Here is a 15,431-nt window from a genome sequence, read left to right as displayed (position 1 = left end):
TTTCCGATGACCTCAAGCCAAACTAATAACTCAAAGAAGATATAATCCAAAGGTCAACTATAATATCAAAATAAATAAAAATTAACAATAACAGTAGGGCAAACAAATTTCGAAGTACAATAAAAGGGCGGCAAAGCTATGTATATTATATTTATTTATATTTTTGTACCAATACCAAAAGTAAAGTTTGTTGCACACTTAAAACACAAATAGGACAAGTAAAAAAGTATCGGCTTTGCCTACAGAGATATGCCCTCAGCCTGTGTGAATTGAAACTTTAATCGATTCACAATATCATACATACATTTCTAAAGGATCTTCGAATAGATCCTAAACTGTCCTTAAATGTTGAACTTTTGTGGATGAAGACCGATATGGACCATTTGTGAAGTAAAACTACCTTTGGACAAAATGTTAGGAGATCCAATGTTTGTACGGTTGCTCCGCTCAAAAGATATAACGCGTAACTTTTTAGTGACATTTTTTAACTTTGGGTGGGGGGGGGGGGTGGGTTACGGGAAGTTGCGTCTCGATAGTGCCCATCTTCGAAATTACACAAAGCTTGGAAAAATATTACGGAAGCCAAATTTTGGACCGAATCGGCTGATCCGATCGAGAGTTATCGTGCATTTCATTCAGCCACTATACATGGTTCCATAGGGGTTTTTATAACTTTAGGGCTATTTTCTCAGGACGAATGGATTTGCGCCATAAAAAACTTGTACCGTCGTAATGGCGGCAGCGAATGCAATATATTACAACAAAGATCAAAGTATTTTGTGCGGGAGATACCCGAAGGAGTCTACATATACAGTCCATATGTCGTAGACGTATGTCTTGTAGAAATATTACGATGTTCACAGTACGGACCAAATCGAATACTCTCGGATACCGGAAGGAGTAGACCGATATACTTATGTTCGAACCTAAACTAAGTTTGGACAAAATATTACGAAGGCCAAATTTTGGACCGAATCAACAGATCCGTTCGAGAGTTATCATGCGCTCCAACCATTACACACGGTGTTAAAGGGATTTTTGCAACTTTCAGGTTATTTTCTCAGGAAGTATGGATTTGCCCCTGATGAAACTTGTACAGTCGTATTGGGGGGCAGTGAATACAAGTTGCTACTTCTTCTTCTTCTTTATTGCGTATTCGATTTTCGAATGTTAGCGATCATATTACAATTGTCAAAAAATTACATATTTATGTTTTTATAAATTATTAACAAAATAGGAAAATATATCTCTATTTCTCGCAATGCTTATTAAATTTTCGGCGTTCTGGAATTCTGTCCATTGCTGGATATTTTGAATCCATGACATTTCTTTTCTTCCTCTGGTACGTCTTCCTTCTATGTTTGCTTGAAGTATTTCCTGGAGAATGGTGTATTTACGGTTTCGCATAATGTGCCCTAGATATGCTGTTTTCCGTTTCTTTATGTTGTTTAATAATACTCTTGTTGTATTCATTCTTCGCAATACTTCAATATTTGGTACATGCAGGACCCATGGTATTTTTAGTGCTCGACGGTACACCCACATCTCAAATGCTTCGAGTCGTTTGATATCTGCCGCTTTTAACGTCCACACTTCGACTGAATATAACAAGACTGGCCATATATACGCTTTTATGAAACGAAATTTTGTTGCAACATTTATATCATGGCTTATTAGGACTTTTTTATATTTATGAAATGCATCTCTTGCCATTTCTATGCGACATTTGATTTCTTTTGAGTAGTCCCATTGATCATTTAGTAAAACTCCCAGGTATTTGAAACTTTGTACCCTCTCAATTTGGAAATTTTGTATTTTTAAAATCAACTCGTTATGAGCGTTGTTCTTACTTATTATCATAAATTTTGTTTTGAGGGTGTTTATTTTTAGCCCATACAACTCACTACTTGATGTTAGTCTATCAACAAGATTTTGTAGGCCTGATATGCTGTCGGATATTAAAGTAGTGTCATCAGCATATCTGATATTATTTAGGTAATTGTTGTTTATCAATATACCTTCTTGGATGCCATCTACTGCTTCGTGAAAAATTTTTTGGGAGTAAATGTTGAAGAGTAGTGGAGATAAAATGCATCCTTGTCGAACTCCTTTAGATATTGCTACATCTTCAGTTAAATCTCCATTTATGTTGACTTGGGCAGTCTGGTGCCAGTATAAGCTTTTAATACACCTTATCTCTTTCTCATCGATTCCAATTGCTGTGAGAATTTCCATGAGCTTATCATGCTCCACAGTGTCGAATGCTTTTTCGTAATCTATAAAGCATAAAAATACGTCTTTGTGGACATTTCTACATTTTTGAACGAGTATTTGTATGCAGAATAAAGCCTCACGGGTTCCTTTTCCTTCCTTAAAACCAAATTGAGTTTCTCCCATTTCCTTTTCACATTTCTCATATATTCTCTTCTGGATAATTTTAAGAAAAATTTTAAGAGCATGACTCATTAAACTAATGAGACGATAGTCATTGCATTTTTTGGCATGGGGTTTTTTTGGTATTGTTATGAAGGTGGATTTTAGCCAATCCTGTGGGTATATACCAGTATCGTAGATGTAGTTAAACAGTTTTGTCAGTAGCTCAACGTTGCTGTTATTTAGCATTTTTAATAATTCAATTGGAATTTCATCAGGTCCTGTAGCTTTTCCATCTCGAAGGGATTTTATTGCTGATTCTACTTCATTATTTGTGATGCTGTTTCCTGTCATATAATCTGATGCATTGTTAACGTAGCTTGATCTGTTATCATCCTTAAATAGTGTTTGGATATATTCTTTCCAGATATGTTTCTTTTCTGCAATTTCAAAGACCGGTTCATTGTTGTTATTGAAAAGGACAGATGGATTTGTATTCCTATATTGTCCAGATGCTTCTTTCAATTTCTTATGCAGGTTGAAATCGTCATGTAGGCTCATAAGTCTTTCAATTTCCTGACATTGAGTATTTAGGTGATTATTTTTAGCATTACGTATCTCTCTTTGAATTTCTCTATTTAGTTCCCAGTATTTTTCGTAATCTTTATTTTTAAATGCTCTTCTTTCATCCATTAGCTGCAGTATTTCTTGAGTCATCCAAGTTTTGGTCTTTGGTTTTATAAAATTGCCTAGGGTGTTTCTGGCTATTGAGTTTATAGTATTCTTTACATTATTCCATATATTTTCTATATCTTCGCTGTCGACATTATTCAGCTCTGTATTTAGTTTTGTACATACATCCGATTTTAGTGTTTGGTTTTGAAGTTTTCCTAAGTCAAGTTTTTTACTTTGTGCCTTTTTAGAATGAGTTTTTAGTTTTATGCGTATCTTTGCCATTAAAAGGTTATGATCAGATGGTACATCAGCACTCGGATATGTTGAGGCCTTCCTAATTGATGAGCAGTGTCGCCTGTTGATAAGAATGAAGTCTATTTGGTTTCTAATGATGTTGCCAATTCTGTCCTGTGGAGATTTCCAAGTGTAGAGCTTTCTTGGCGGTAGAGTGAAAAGTGTATTTGCTATCTTCATGTTGAATTCTTGACAGAATTGAATGAGTCGTTCGCCTCTTTCATTTCTTTCGCCCAATCCATATCGTCCTGTAACACCAGTTACTTCACCTCTCCCTACTTTTGCATTAAAATCACCTTGGATGATATTTATATCATGTGGTTTTGTAAGTTTAACAAGACTTTCTATTTCATCATAAAACATTTCTACTTCTTCATTGCTTCTGTCTGATGTGGGAGCATATACTTGAATTATATTGATGTTGAGCGGCCTTGCTTTTATTTTGATCATCATGGTCCTATCTGACTTTGGAAAAAATCCTACCTCGCTTTTGGAAATGTTCCCTCTAATGATAATCCCAACACCATTCCTATGATTCTTGTTCGAATTTCCAGAGAAGAAGATTTTGGCACCATGGGATACGAATTCCGAAACATTCGGCCACCAGGTTTCGCATACACCTAGGATATCTATATTCAGTCTTTCCATTTCGGATATTGTGTTGCTTAGTTTGCCTGACTCATAAAGGCTTCTAACATTCCAAGTACCAATGTTAAGCGTCGTTTTAGTTTTACCTCCGGGGATTCTTAGCACCCTCGAGTTACCGGAGATTGAGGGCCATATGTTTGTTTCTGCATTCATTGTAATATGGTTTTCAAGGGATAATACATCAGTGATTTCCCCTTATCTTCTGATGGGTTGTAAGTTTTCCGTCCTCGTTTCAGCCGCTCTTCTTAGAGTACAGACGCTGTTTGCAGCCGCCCACTGTGGAAACAGACACCGCTACCTGTTGGTCCGCGAGAGGTATTTGATTTCCCTCTTACCACCCAAGTTGCTACAACAAAAATCAAAACGATTCGGATAAGTTCAGTTTAAGGCCTGCTGTCGCCTTAAACTGAACTTATCCGAAATTTTGTGTGGGAGGTACCCGAAGGAGTGGACCGATTGAGGCTATGTTGAAAACTTATCTACGTCTGGTGGACATTTCATGATTTGCAAAGTATGGACCAAATCGGTTACTCCCTTCAAGAGTTATCGTACGCACAAATTTTCCAAACATTTTCGAACTTTTGTGGGGGAGGTACCGGATGGAGTGGTCCGATATAACCCATATTCGAACTTAAACTAAGTTTGGAGAAAATATTACGAAAACCAAATTGTGGACCAATTCGGCTCCTCCCTTCGAGTGTTATCGTGCGCACCAGCCAGCCAGCCAGACGGACGGACATGGCTAAATCAACTCCAAATTGTCTGAAACACATTTCGTCCAAATATACTTGGGGTCTAAAACCGTTATTTCGATGAGGCACATTTTGCCCGTATGAAAGTGTATAAACCCTCGTTAGCATAAATCGTTCATATACTGGAAATTGGGGAAACGTTATATGGGACTACACCAAAATCAGTATATCAAAGAACACTTTGTCGCTATCAGACATGTGCCTGCTTGAAATTGTTTAAGACACTACATATGTATGTTAAGACCACAACCGTTTCAGAGAATTTTTATCCGTATAGACTCCAAAAAGGTTGAACCGAAAGAGAGAGAAGAATAAACGGGGGTTCTAAAATTGTCAACATATCGTCGGTGTCATGCTTAAGTGTTCCATACGCCATTTGCCTGATTCGAGAAAAAACTCAAGTTAATGTTTAAGGTCATACAGGACAAAAATGGTGCAATAATCCAATACTTTAAGAGCTCAGTTCTACTTAACTAAACTCATAGAATATATCAGTAGTTTATTTTAGTCAGATATCAGTGTTAGTCTAGAAGTTATGGCCAATTTTTATAATTGCAAAAAGTTGTTGACTTGTTCCATGGAATCTTTTTTTCATGTTTTTGGCAGTTTGTGTCACATGGAACACGTTTTGTCACATTTCAACCAAAACACTATGAAGTTCTACTGTGGAGTTGAAAAAATCAGGACTTTAAATGAAACATTTATTTTTCTCATATAAATACAATAAGAACCATTATTATAGGTTTCCTTAACATTTATTTAAGGGATTGCCTTCACTTATCGCTATTTTTTTGTGGTAAAATCGGACAAAACGGATTGATATTTTGCATTTCTAAAGTAACATAAAACATTTAAACGCGTTTTTCTTATGTACCCTTTGTTAGCCGATGTCCACACTAGCTTCAAGTCGAATGAACGTTTCTGCGTATATTTTTGTGGACTTACAAAATTTTGTCTTTAAACTAGGGGTTTTTTGTTTAAACGATTGATACATTTTCGTTTTCATATAACAATACAATATTCAAAAATATTTGGATTTAGAAACTATTATTCTTCAGTTCTTTAACCAAGTCCTTTAAACAAATTTGTTCCATACACCACTTTATTCGTAACTTGGCAAAAATTGGCAATTTTTTGTTTCAAACGCCATCATTTTTGGTGCGGAACAATTCGTTTTTGTCTCTTTTTATTCCATACGCCAAACGACATGGATATGGAACTAAAAAGTTCAAGGTTGTTTTGTTCCATACGCTAGGCTTTATGGATATGGAACAAAACGACAAGATTTTTTGGGTCACAAAGCGGATATGGAACATACTGGCATCTGAATACCTCAGAAGCTATAAGAGATAGAGAAAAACCGACCAAAAAATCTGAAAGAGCATGGTTCAAAACCTTGTCTCAAAATGTCAAAAATGGCGTATGGAACACTTAAGCATGACACCGACGATATATGACCGAAGTTTTATCTGCATTATCACTGAGGTTCAATTTGTGGAGTAGTGATACAAACATAGAGGCTTTATGCTGTAAGATTTTGTTTGTGTTTTCAAAGTCGAAGCTGTGAGCTACCAGAATAAAATCATCTGCATATTGGAAAAGTTGTAGGTTATCATCCGAAAAACCATGAAGACCTAAGGTATATATGTTAAAAAGCGTGGGACTTAGGTAACTGCCTTGAGAGATGCCGTTGTAAATTTCAAGGCTGGAACTCCCCATTTTCAGAATTCTTTTGCAAAGAAAATTGTTGATCCAAACTCTAATTTGATTTGGAATGTCCAATTCTGTTAGGATAGTGTTGAGCACGTTAATATCCACGCATTCATAAGCTTTGGAAACATCCATTGATAGAATTAGAACTTTAGAGTTATTTTCTTTGTGTAGGTTTATGGTATGTAGTAGATCGTTGATGCATGTGGAGGTTGATACATGCTTTCTATATGCATATGTCCTTGTCGGGAGTATGCCGTTGTTTTCTAAGTACTGGTACCATCAGGTTAATAATTTTTGGCAAACACTGATATCAGATCATTTGGCCTGAAGTTTGTGACAATATTCAGATATTTCCCTTTTTTGGGTACTGGGGCAATTTTAATTTTCCTCCATTCTTCGAAAAAGTTGTATTCTTTCCATAAATTATTATAAGTTGTTAGAAGACTTTGTTTACCCTCTGGGGGAAATTTGTTTACCATTTCGTACGTGATACCATCCAGACCAGCTGCTGATGGTTTCTTTTTTTGCTCGAGGAAGCACGAGCACCGTGAGTCCCTAACCCCATAACCGTTTTATGGCCACCGGTCGCTTAAACGCCATTAAACAATGTTCAGACAAATTTAGGTAATAAACCATTAAATACATATTTTGTTGTGGGGTAATTGAAACGCTCGTGTGAACATGCCATAATGGCAAAAAAACTAAAAAACAAAATAAAATTGATTTGGATATAATATGACGAATACCAAATGTTGGACCAAATCGGTTGAACAGTTCGAGAGTTGTCATGTTCTCCGACCGCCACATATGGTGACATAGGGGTTTTTACACCTTTCGGGCTGCTTTCCCAAGAAATATGGACTTGCCCCTAAAAAAACTTTTACCGTCGTAATAGAGGTAGCGAATGCAAATCGCTTCAACAAAAATCAAACTGATTCGAGAGCAGGTCTTAAAGCGAACTTATCCGAAATTTTGTGTGAAAGGTACCTGAAGAAGTAGACAAATATAGTACATATTCGAACCTGATCTATATCTGGTAGATATATTAGGATGTGCTAAGTATAGATTACATCGGTCACTCCCTTCAAGAGTTATCGTGCGCAAAATTTTTCCGAACATTTTGAAGTTTTGTGGGGGAGGTACCTGAAGGAGTGAACCGATATAGCCCATCTTCGAATTAAAACTATGTTTTGATAAAATAAAACGAAGTCCAAATTTTGGACCGAATCGACAGATCCGTTCGAGAGTTATCTTGCGCTTTAACCACTACACACGGTGTCGTAGGGTCTTTTTGCAACTTTCCGCCCACTTTCTCAGGAAGTATGGACTTGCCCCTGATGAAACTTGTATCGTCGTATGGGGGGAAGTGAATACAAGTTGCTGCAACAAAAATCAAAGCGATTCGAGAGCACGTCCTAAACTGAACTTATCCGAAATTTTGTGTGGGAGGTACCCGAAGGAGTGGGCCGATTGAGTCCATATTGGAACCTCATCTAAGTCTGGTAGAAATTTCACGATGTGCAAAGTATGGACCAAAACGGTTACTCCCTTCAAGAATTATCATGCCCACAAATTTTCCGAACATTTTGGAACATTTGTGGGGGAGGTACCGGAAGTAGTGGACCGATATAGCTCATCTTCGAACTTAAACTAAGTTTGGACAAAATATTACGAAAGCCAAAATTTGAACCGAATCGGTTCATCCGTTCGAGAGTTATCGTGCGCACCAGCCAGACAGACAGACAGACGGACGGACATTGCTAAATCAACTCCAAATTGTCTAAAACACATTTCGTCCAAACATACTTGGGGTCTAAAACCATTATTTCGATGAGGCACATTTTGCCCGTATGAAAGTGTATATACCCTTTCTAGAGTAAAGGCTGAGGGTATCAAAATCGTGAACGCCCAATTAGTAAGATTTGCGTAGTTGACTTCAATCCGACTTTCAACCTTCCTGTCATAGTTTGAAATATCTCTAATGCAATGTTCATAGATGAGAAAAATCAAAAAACAAAAAAGATCGCCGGAGAGCTTTTTAAATAAATCGCGATCAAAGTTCACATTTTTATACCCTCCACCATATGGAGGGTATAATTAAATTTGTCATTCCGTTTGTAACACATCAAAATATTCGTCGGAGACCCTATAAAATATATATATTATTGATCAGCATAAAATTCTATGTCGATTTGACGATGTCCGTCTGTCTGTTGAAATCAAGATACAGCTCGCAATTTTAAAGATATAAAGTCAAAATTTGGTACAGAAGTTTTTATTACTTGCAGGATGGTTGGTATTGAAAATGGGATAAATCGGTCCACGTTTTGATATAGCCCTCATAGAACGGTACCTCCCGATTTTCGGTATTTTTAAGGTATTAGCTTCATTATCCTTCCATCCTTCCGAAATGGCTAAAATTTGATATTTAGACTTCGTTGGGCGTACTCAAACTTCCCCTTTAAATTTGTCGGTATAGGTCCATGCCTTCATATAGCCCCCATGGAAAGGTACCTCCCGATTTTTCGTATTTTGAAGGTTGTGTCTTCAAAATTCCACCAAAATGGCTGAAAATTGGTATTTATTCTTCAATGTGATATAAAACTGTTCGCCAGAAAATATGTCTGTACAGGTCCACGCTTTCATATTGCCCCATTTCTGACTAAAATTCGTCGGTATAGGTCCACGTTTCGATATAGCCCCCATAGAACGGTACCTCCCGATTTTCGTAATACTGAAGATTGTGACGTCAATATCCAACTGAAATTGGTGAAATTCGATATTTCGTCTTTCAAGAGTTATAAAATATTCCAGAAGAGTATTATCAGTATAGGTCCACGTCTTCCTATATCCCCATAGAAGCGTACTTCTTGATTTTCGGTATTTTTTAAGTTTTAGCCACATTCTATTACCGAAATATAGGAAATTTGGTATTTAGTCTTCTTTGAGTCTAAAAACTTTCCGTCAGAAATTTGTCGGTATAGATCGACGTTTTGAAATAGCCCCCATAGAATGGTGCCTCACATTGTTTTACCGAAATTGCTGAAATTTAGTATTAAGTCTTCTTCATACACGAAAGGAAACTAATTATTCCATTTTACTTCAATACAACTTGTGGTGGAGGGTATAACAAGTTCGGCCCGGCCGAACTTAACGCCGTTCTTACTTGTAAAATATCCACTTTGAACGCGATTTATTTAAAAATCGCTCCAGCGTTTTTTTTTCTTGTTTTTAGTTTGTTTCTCATCTATGGACATTGCTGTTTCCGAATCCGCAAAAACTTCCATGGTGTAAGCGGTTTTTATTTAAAGTTAGTTAAGGCGCGCCGTGTATGACATTGTTTTATAAGGAGGCTATACAGTCAGTGCATTGTCCCAATTTGAACTTCTATATCTCAAAAATGGTAAAACCTACGAAAATATCATAAAGCTCAATCTTATAGAGAAATTCCATAGTTACAAAATTTTCTATAATCCCATTTCGATAGGTCTTGCGGTTTCGAAGCAAAATCGCGAAAACCTAAAAAATCCCCAAAAATGTGATCATTGAGCGCTCCGTCGATTTTTTTTTTTTTTTTTTTTTTTTGATTTTCTCATCTATGAACATTTTAGTTTCAGAATCCGCAAAAACTTCCCAGGTGTAAGCACCTTCATCTTCATTTAAAGTTGGTTCAGGTGCACCGTGATATTCCTACAAGGGTTGAACATGATTTACCCGTTTTCCGTAAGACGTATGTATCTTCAAGTACTTTGTCAGCTGTATCTCGCGTATGATCATCTAGTATAGCTGAAGTTGTTCTTGCGAAAAAATCTCCCTTTTGCTAGGAAAAAAGTCAGTCTTCTCTTAGGTATTTTATTAGCCTTACACATATTGTTGCTGTTGAACAAAACCACGCCGCTTAGCAAACTATCTCAGCTACAAACGGAGAGTCTGCTTTACAATATTCCAAACATATAACCTCAAATATCCTTTCTACTTATATTACAGCTTCCAATTGCCGAAACCCTGCAAGCACTCTTCCCTCATACCAAAATCAATGATGATACCGAAGTTTTGGTAAGAGATGTTGATGTGCTCAATGAACTGTCAACCATTGTTTCGACGTCGGACAAAAAGTAAGTGAAAGATTCATTCTGTAACTAATGAAAGTAAAAAGTCTACTGATTTTTGTCAGTGACTGGAAAAATGAGTTGCAGAATAGCACTACAGATCCTAATAACCTAAAATTTTTTCTTAAATTTACAGACCAATGAACAACTTCATTATTTGGTCACTGGCCAGGCATCTATTACCCCACTTATCGGCGGAATATCGTAATCTAGTCGAAACTTTTGATCATTCTGTATATGGCCGTACCTCAACATATCCCCGGTGGATGGTGTGTGCAAAAACTGTTAGAGATTGGTTGCCCTTTGCAGTGGATGCGCTCAAACAGAAACATCAAGAGGAATTGGTAAGGGAGATTATTATTTTTTTAATGAGTGGGGATGTATTTAACATTTCTTCCTTCTTATTTTAGGCCTCAAAATTCTTACCCTCCCATCTTCAGGACAGAAATGGTTTGAATAAAACGTCTGGAAATGATGAATTCTTGAAGTTGATGTACTATAGTCTGAGAAATCAATTAGAACAATCGGTAGAAGAGGCTAATTGGATAAGTGGAGATGTTAAGAAGTATATTAATGAGAAGGTAAGCTTTTTATCACGGATTTTTTTTAAGTTTTTAAGGAAAGTTTTTAGAACCACAAAAGGTCGACATTAAATTAAAGGTGGAGTTTTTAACGATTTTAGGAGCCGACCAAGGACAACATTAAATGTGGATTTTTAAAAGTTTTTTTAGAACTACTCAAAGGCAATATTAAATGTGATTTTTTAAAGACTTGTAAAAACTATCCAAAGGACGACACTTAACGTTTTTTTAATTTTTCGTGGATTTTATTAATTCTTTAGACCACCAAGACTTCAATTATTCTTCATTCGTGTACTACTCCTAGTTTACCTTTCCTCTACATTTTCCTCTTTCAGCTCACAACAATGCGTCTACAAATTGGCATACCCGAAGAGGTTCTATCGAATAAAAGCTACATCAAGGACTACTACAATGAATTGCTGCTGAGCAATTTATATTTCGTTGAACATCTACAATCGATTTGGAGTTTCCGCATGGCACGAATGGAAGACAAGCTGAAGGCACTGAATATCATTGACACGTAAGTAGTCAGCAAAATGCATTTTTAATATATAATTCTAGAAATTAATTAGAATTATTAAAAAATGTTTGCAATCATATTTCCTGGTCATAAATCCAGATTAATCGGAGCCGACTTTAATCAACATCATTGTGTAAATTGTGCCAATTAATTCTGACTTGGTTCATTAGCGTAAAGGGCGAAGCGAATTTTCGGTTTCTAATCAATGACAATTGCACATGCCATAAATTTGATAAATTCGATTAACACCTGAATGCAATCGCAGGGGAGGTTATTTGTTAATTGGTTAATTAAGCATTGGAGAATGACAATAAAACGATTTCGGAAAAAGAACATATATGTTCAAAACACCTAAAATCGTGAAAGTTCGCCCGTTCACTTTAAACCATTTTTCAAACACTTCCAAAAAATCGTGGACTTTTAAAAATATTTTTCAAACACTTCCAAAAGGTAGTTGATTTTTTAAAAATATTTTTCAAACAATTCCAAACGGTCGTGGATTTTTAAAAATATTTTTCAAACACTTCCAAAAGGTCGTGGATTTTATAAAATATTTTTCAAACACATCCAAAAGGCCGCGATTTTTTAATAATATATTTTTTCAAATACTTCCAAAAGGTCGTGGATTTTTTAAAATATTTTTCAAAAACTTCCAAAAGGTCGTGGATTTTTTAAAATATTTTTCAAACACTTCCAAAAGGTCGTGAATTTTTTAAAATATTTTTCAAACACTTCCAAAAGATCGTGGATTTTTTAAAATATTTTTCAAACACTTCCAAAAGGTCGTGGAGTTTTTAAAATATTTTTCAAACACTTCCAAAAGTTCGCGCATTTTTTAAAACATTTTTCAAACACTTCCAAAAGGTCGTGGATTTTTTAAAATATTTTTCAAACACTAACAAAAGGTCGTGGATTTTTTAAAATATTTTTCAAACACTTCCAAAAGGTCGTGGATTTTTCAAAATATTTTTCAAACACTTCCAAAAGGTTGTGGATTTTTTAAAATATTTTTCAAACACTTCCATAAGGTCGTGGATTTTTTAAAATAGTTTTCAAACACTTCCAAAAGGTTGTGGATTTTTTAAAATATTTTTCAAACACTTCCATAAGGTCGTGGATTTTTTAAAATAGTTTTCAAACACTTCCAAAAGGTAGCGGAATTTTAAAACTACACTTCCGAAAGGTCGTGGATTTTTAAAAATAGTTTTCAAACACTTCCAAAAGGTCGTGGATTTTATAAAATAGTTTTCAAACACTTCCAAAAGGTAGCGGAATTTTAAAACTACACTTCCGAAAGGTCGTGGAGTTTTAAAAATATTTTTCAAACACTTCCAAAAGGTCGTGGATTTTATAAAATATTTTTCAAACACTTCCAAAAGGTCGTGGATTTTATAAAATATTTTTCAAACACATCCAAAAGGCCGCGATTTTTTAATAATATATTTTTTCAAATACTGCAGAATGAATGAATATGAAAGCCATCAAATTATTTAATGATCAAATAATTTGGCATCAAATCTGAAACCGTCCTTAAGTGGAAAAATTAACAAATGGCTTCCGACTATGCTAGGTACCAGGACATTGTGACATAAAGGCAGATGAACTAGTTAGACGTGGATCACAATCCACATGTCTAGCAACCAATGAATCAATCAAACCACCTATATTTCACCTTTTTCGGAAAGCTTAACCGTTCATTGATGAAAGAGTCAAAGAATTATGGCATAATGAACCTAGGTGCGACGTGCCAAGAGCCATTTCAACAACACTATCAGTCAATAGAACAAATTCACTACTAAACCTGAGCAAAGCTAAAATCAGGGTAATGACTCTGGACACTGTAACAGTGCCCAGCCTTTACCAGTAAATGGAAAAATAGCGTCATTGACCACTGCAGAATCCGCGAGGATGATGAAGAGACGGAGACAATAGAGCACCTCCTGTGTCACGGCCCAACGCGGCAGGCGGCACGGCTTCTGAGGTGTATACTTTCCGACAAGTCTAACCTTTAACTCAACAATAGAATCTGTTGCCATCAACAATATCATCAAAAACTGCAAATGGCTGGGACTGCAAACACTTCAAACACTTCCAAAAGGTCGTGAATTTTTAAAAATATTTCTTCAAACACTTCCGAAAGGTCGTGGATTTTTTAAAATATTTTTCAAACACTTCCAAAAGGTCGTGGATTTTTTAAAATATTTTTCAAATACTTCCAAAAGGTCGTGGATTTTTTAAAATATTTTTCAAACACTTCCAAAAGGTCGTGGATTTTTTAAAATATTTTTCAAACACTTCCAAAAGGTCGTGGATTTTTTAAAACATTTTTCAAACACTTCCAAAAGGTCGTGGATTTTTTAAAATATTTTTCAAACACTTCCAAAAGGTCGTGGATTTTTTAAAATATTTTTCAAACACTTCCAAAAGGTCGTGGATTTTTTAAAATATTTTTCAAACACTTCCAAAAGGTCGTGGATTTTTTAAAATATTTTTCAAACACTTCCAAAAGGTCGTGGATTTTTTAAAATATTTTTCAAACACTTCCAAAAGGTCGTGGATTTTTTAAAAAAATTTTCAAAGACTTCAAAAGGTCGTGGATTTTTTAAAATATTTTTCAAACACTTCCAAAAGGTCGTGGATTTTTTAAAATATTTTTCAAACACTTCCAAAAGGTCGTGGATTTTTTAAAATATTTTTCAAACACTTCCAAAAGGTCGTGGATTTTTTAAAATATTTTTCAAACACTTCCAAAAGGTCGTGGATTTTTTTTAAATATTTTTAAAACACTTCCAAAAGGTCGTGGATTTTTTAAAATCTTTTCAAACACTTCCAAAAGGTCGTGGCTTTTTTAAAATATTTTTCAAACACTTCCAAAAGGTCGTGGATTTTTTAAAATATTTTTCAAACACTTCCAAAAGGTCGTGGATTTTTTAAAATATTTTTCAAACACATCCAAAAGGTCGTGGATTTTTTAAAACACTTCCAAAAGGTCGTGGATTTTTTAAAATCTTTTCAAACACTTCCAAAAGGTCGTGGCTTTTTTAAAATATTTTTCAAACACTTCCAAAAGATCGTGGATTTTTTAAAATATTTTTCAAACACTTCCAAAAGGTCGTGGATTTTTTAAAATATTTTTCAAACACATCCAAAAGGTCGTGGATTTTTTAAAATATTTTTCAAACACATCCAAAAGGTCGTGGATTTTTTAAAATATTTTTCAAACACTTCCAAAAGGTCGTGGATTTTTTAAAATATTTTTCAAACACTTCCAAAAGGTCGTGGATTTTTTAAAATATTTTTCAAACACATCCAAAAGGTCGTGGATTTTTTAAAATATTTTTCAAACACATCCAAAAGGTCGTGGATTTTTTAAAATATTTTTCAAACACTTCCAAAAGGTCGTGGATTTTTTAAAATATTTTTCAAACTCTTCCAAAAGGTCGTGGATTTTTTAAAATATTTTTCAAACACTTCCAAAAGGTCGTGGATTTTTTAAAATATTTTTCAAACACTTCCAAAAGGTCGTGGATTTTTTAAAATATTTTTCAAACACTTCCAAAAGGTCGTGGATTTTTTAAAATATTTTTCAAACACTTCCAAAAGGTCGTGGATTTTTAAAATATTTTTCAAACACTTCCAAAAGGTCGTGGATTTTTTAAAATATTTTTCAAACACTTCCAAAAGGTCGTGGATTTTTTAAAATATTTTTCAAACACTTCCAAAAGGTCGTGGATTTTTTAAAATATTTTTCAAACACTTCCAAAAG

General features: G+C 35.0%; 1 protein-coding gene across 4 annotated transcripts in view; it reads left to right on the top strand.

The window, feature by feature from the left end:
• The window catches only part of goe (endothelin converting enzyme 1), a 309,104-nt gene that overhangs the window by 285,775 nt on the left and 7,898 nt on the right, over positions 1-15,431 (top strand). For all 4 annotated transcript variants that reach the window (XM_073977156.1, XM_073977157.1, XM_073977155.1 and 1 more), the window contains 4 exons: positions 10,443-10,570; positions 10,701-10,908; positions 10,975-11,145; positions 11,481-11,665. In XM_073977156.1, coding sequence (XP_073833257.1) covers positions 10,443-10,570; positions 10,701-10,908; positions 10,975-11,145; positions 11,481-11,665 — 692 coding nt within the window. The remainder of the gene's footprint in view (positions 1-10,442; positions 10,571-10,700; positions 10,909-10,974; positions 11,146-11,480; positions 11,666-15,431) is intronic.

The sequence above is a fragment of the Musca autumnalis genome, unplaced genomic scaffold (assembly GCF_047663935.1).
Source record: "Musca autumnalis isolate F117 unplaced genomic scaffold, ASM4766393v1 scaffold_3, whole genome shotgun sequence".
Classification (NCBI taxonomy): Eukaryota; Metazoa; Arthropoda; class Insecta; order Diptera; family Muscidae; genus Musca; species Musca autumnalis.
Note: the sequence above shows the minus strand (reverse complement) of the source record. Positions and strands in the feature narration are given on the sequence as shown.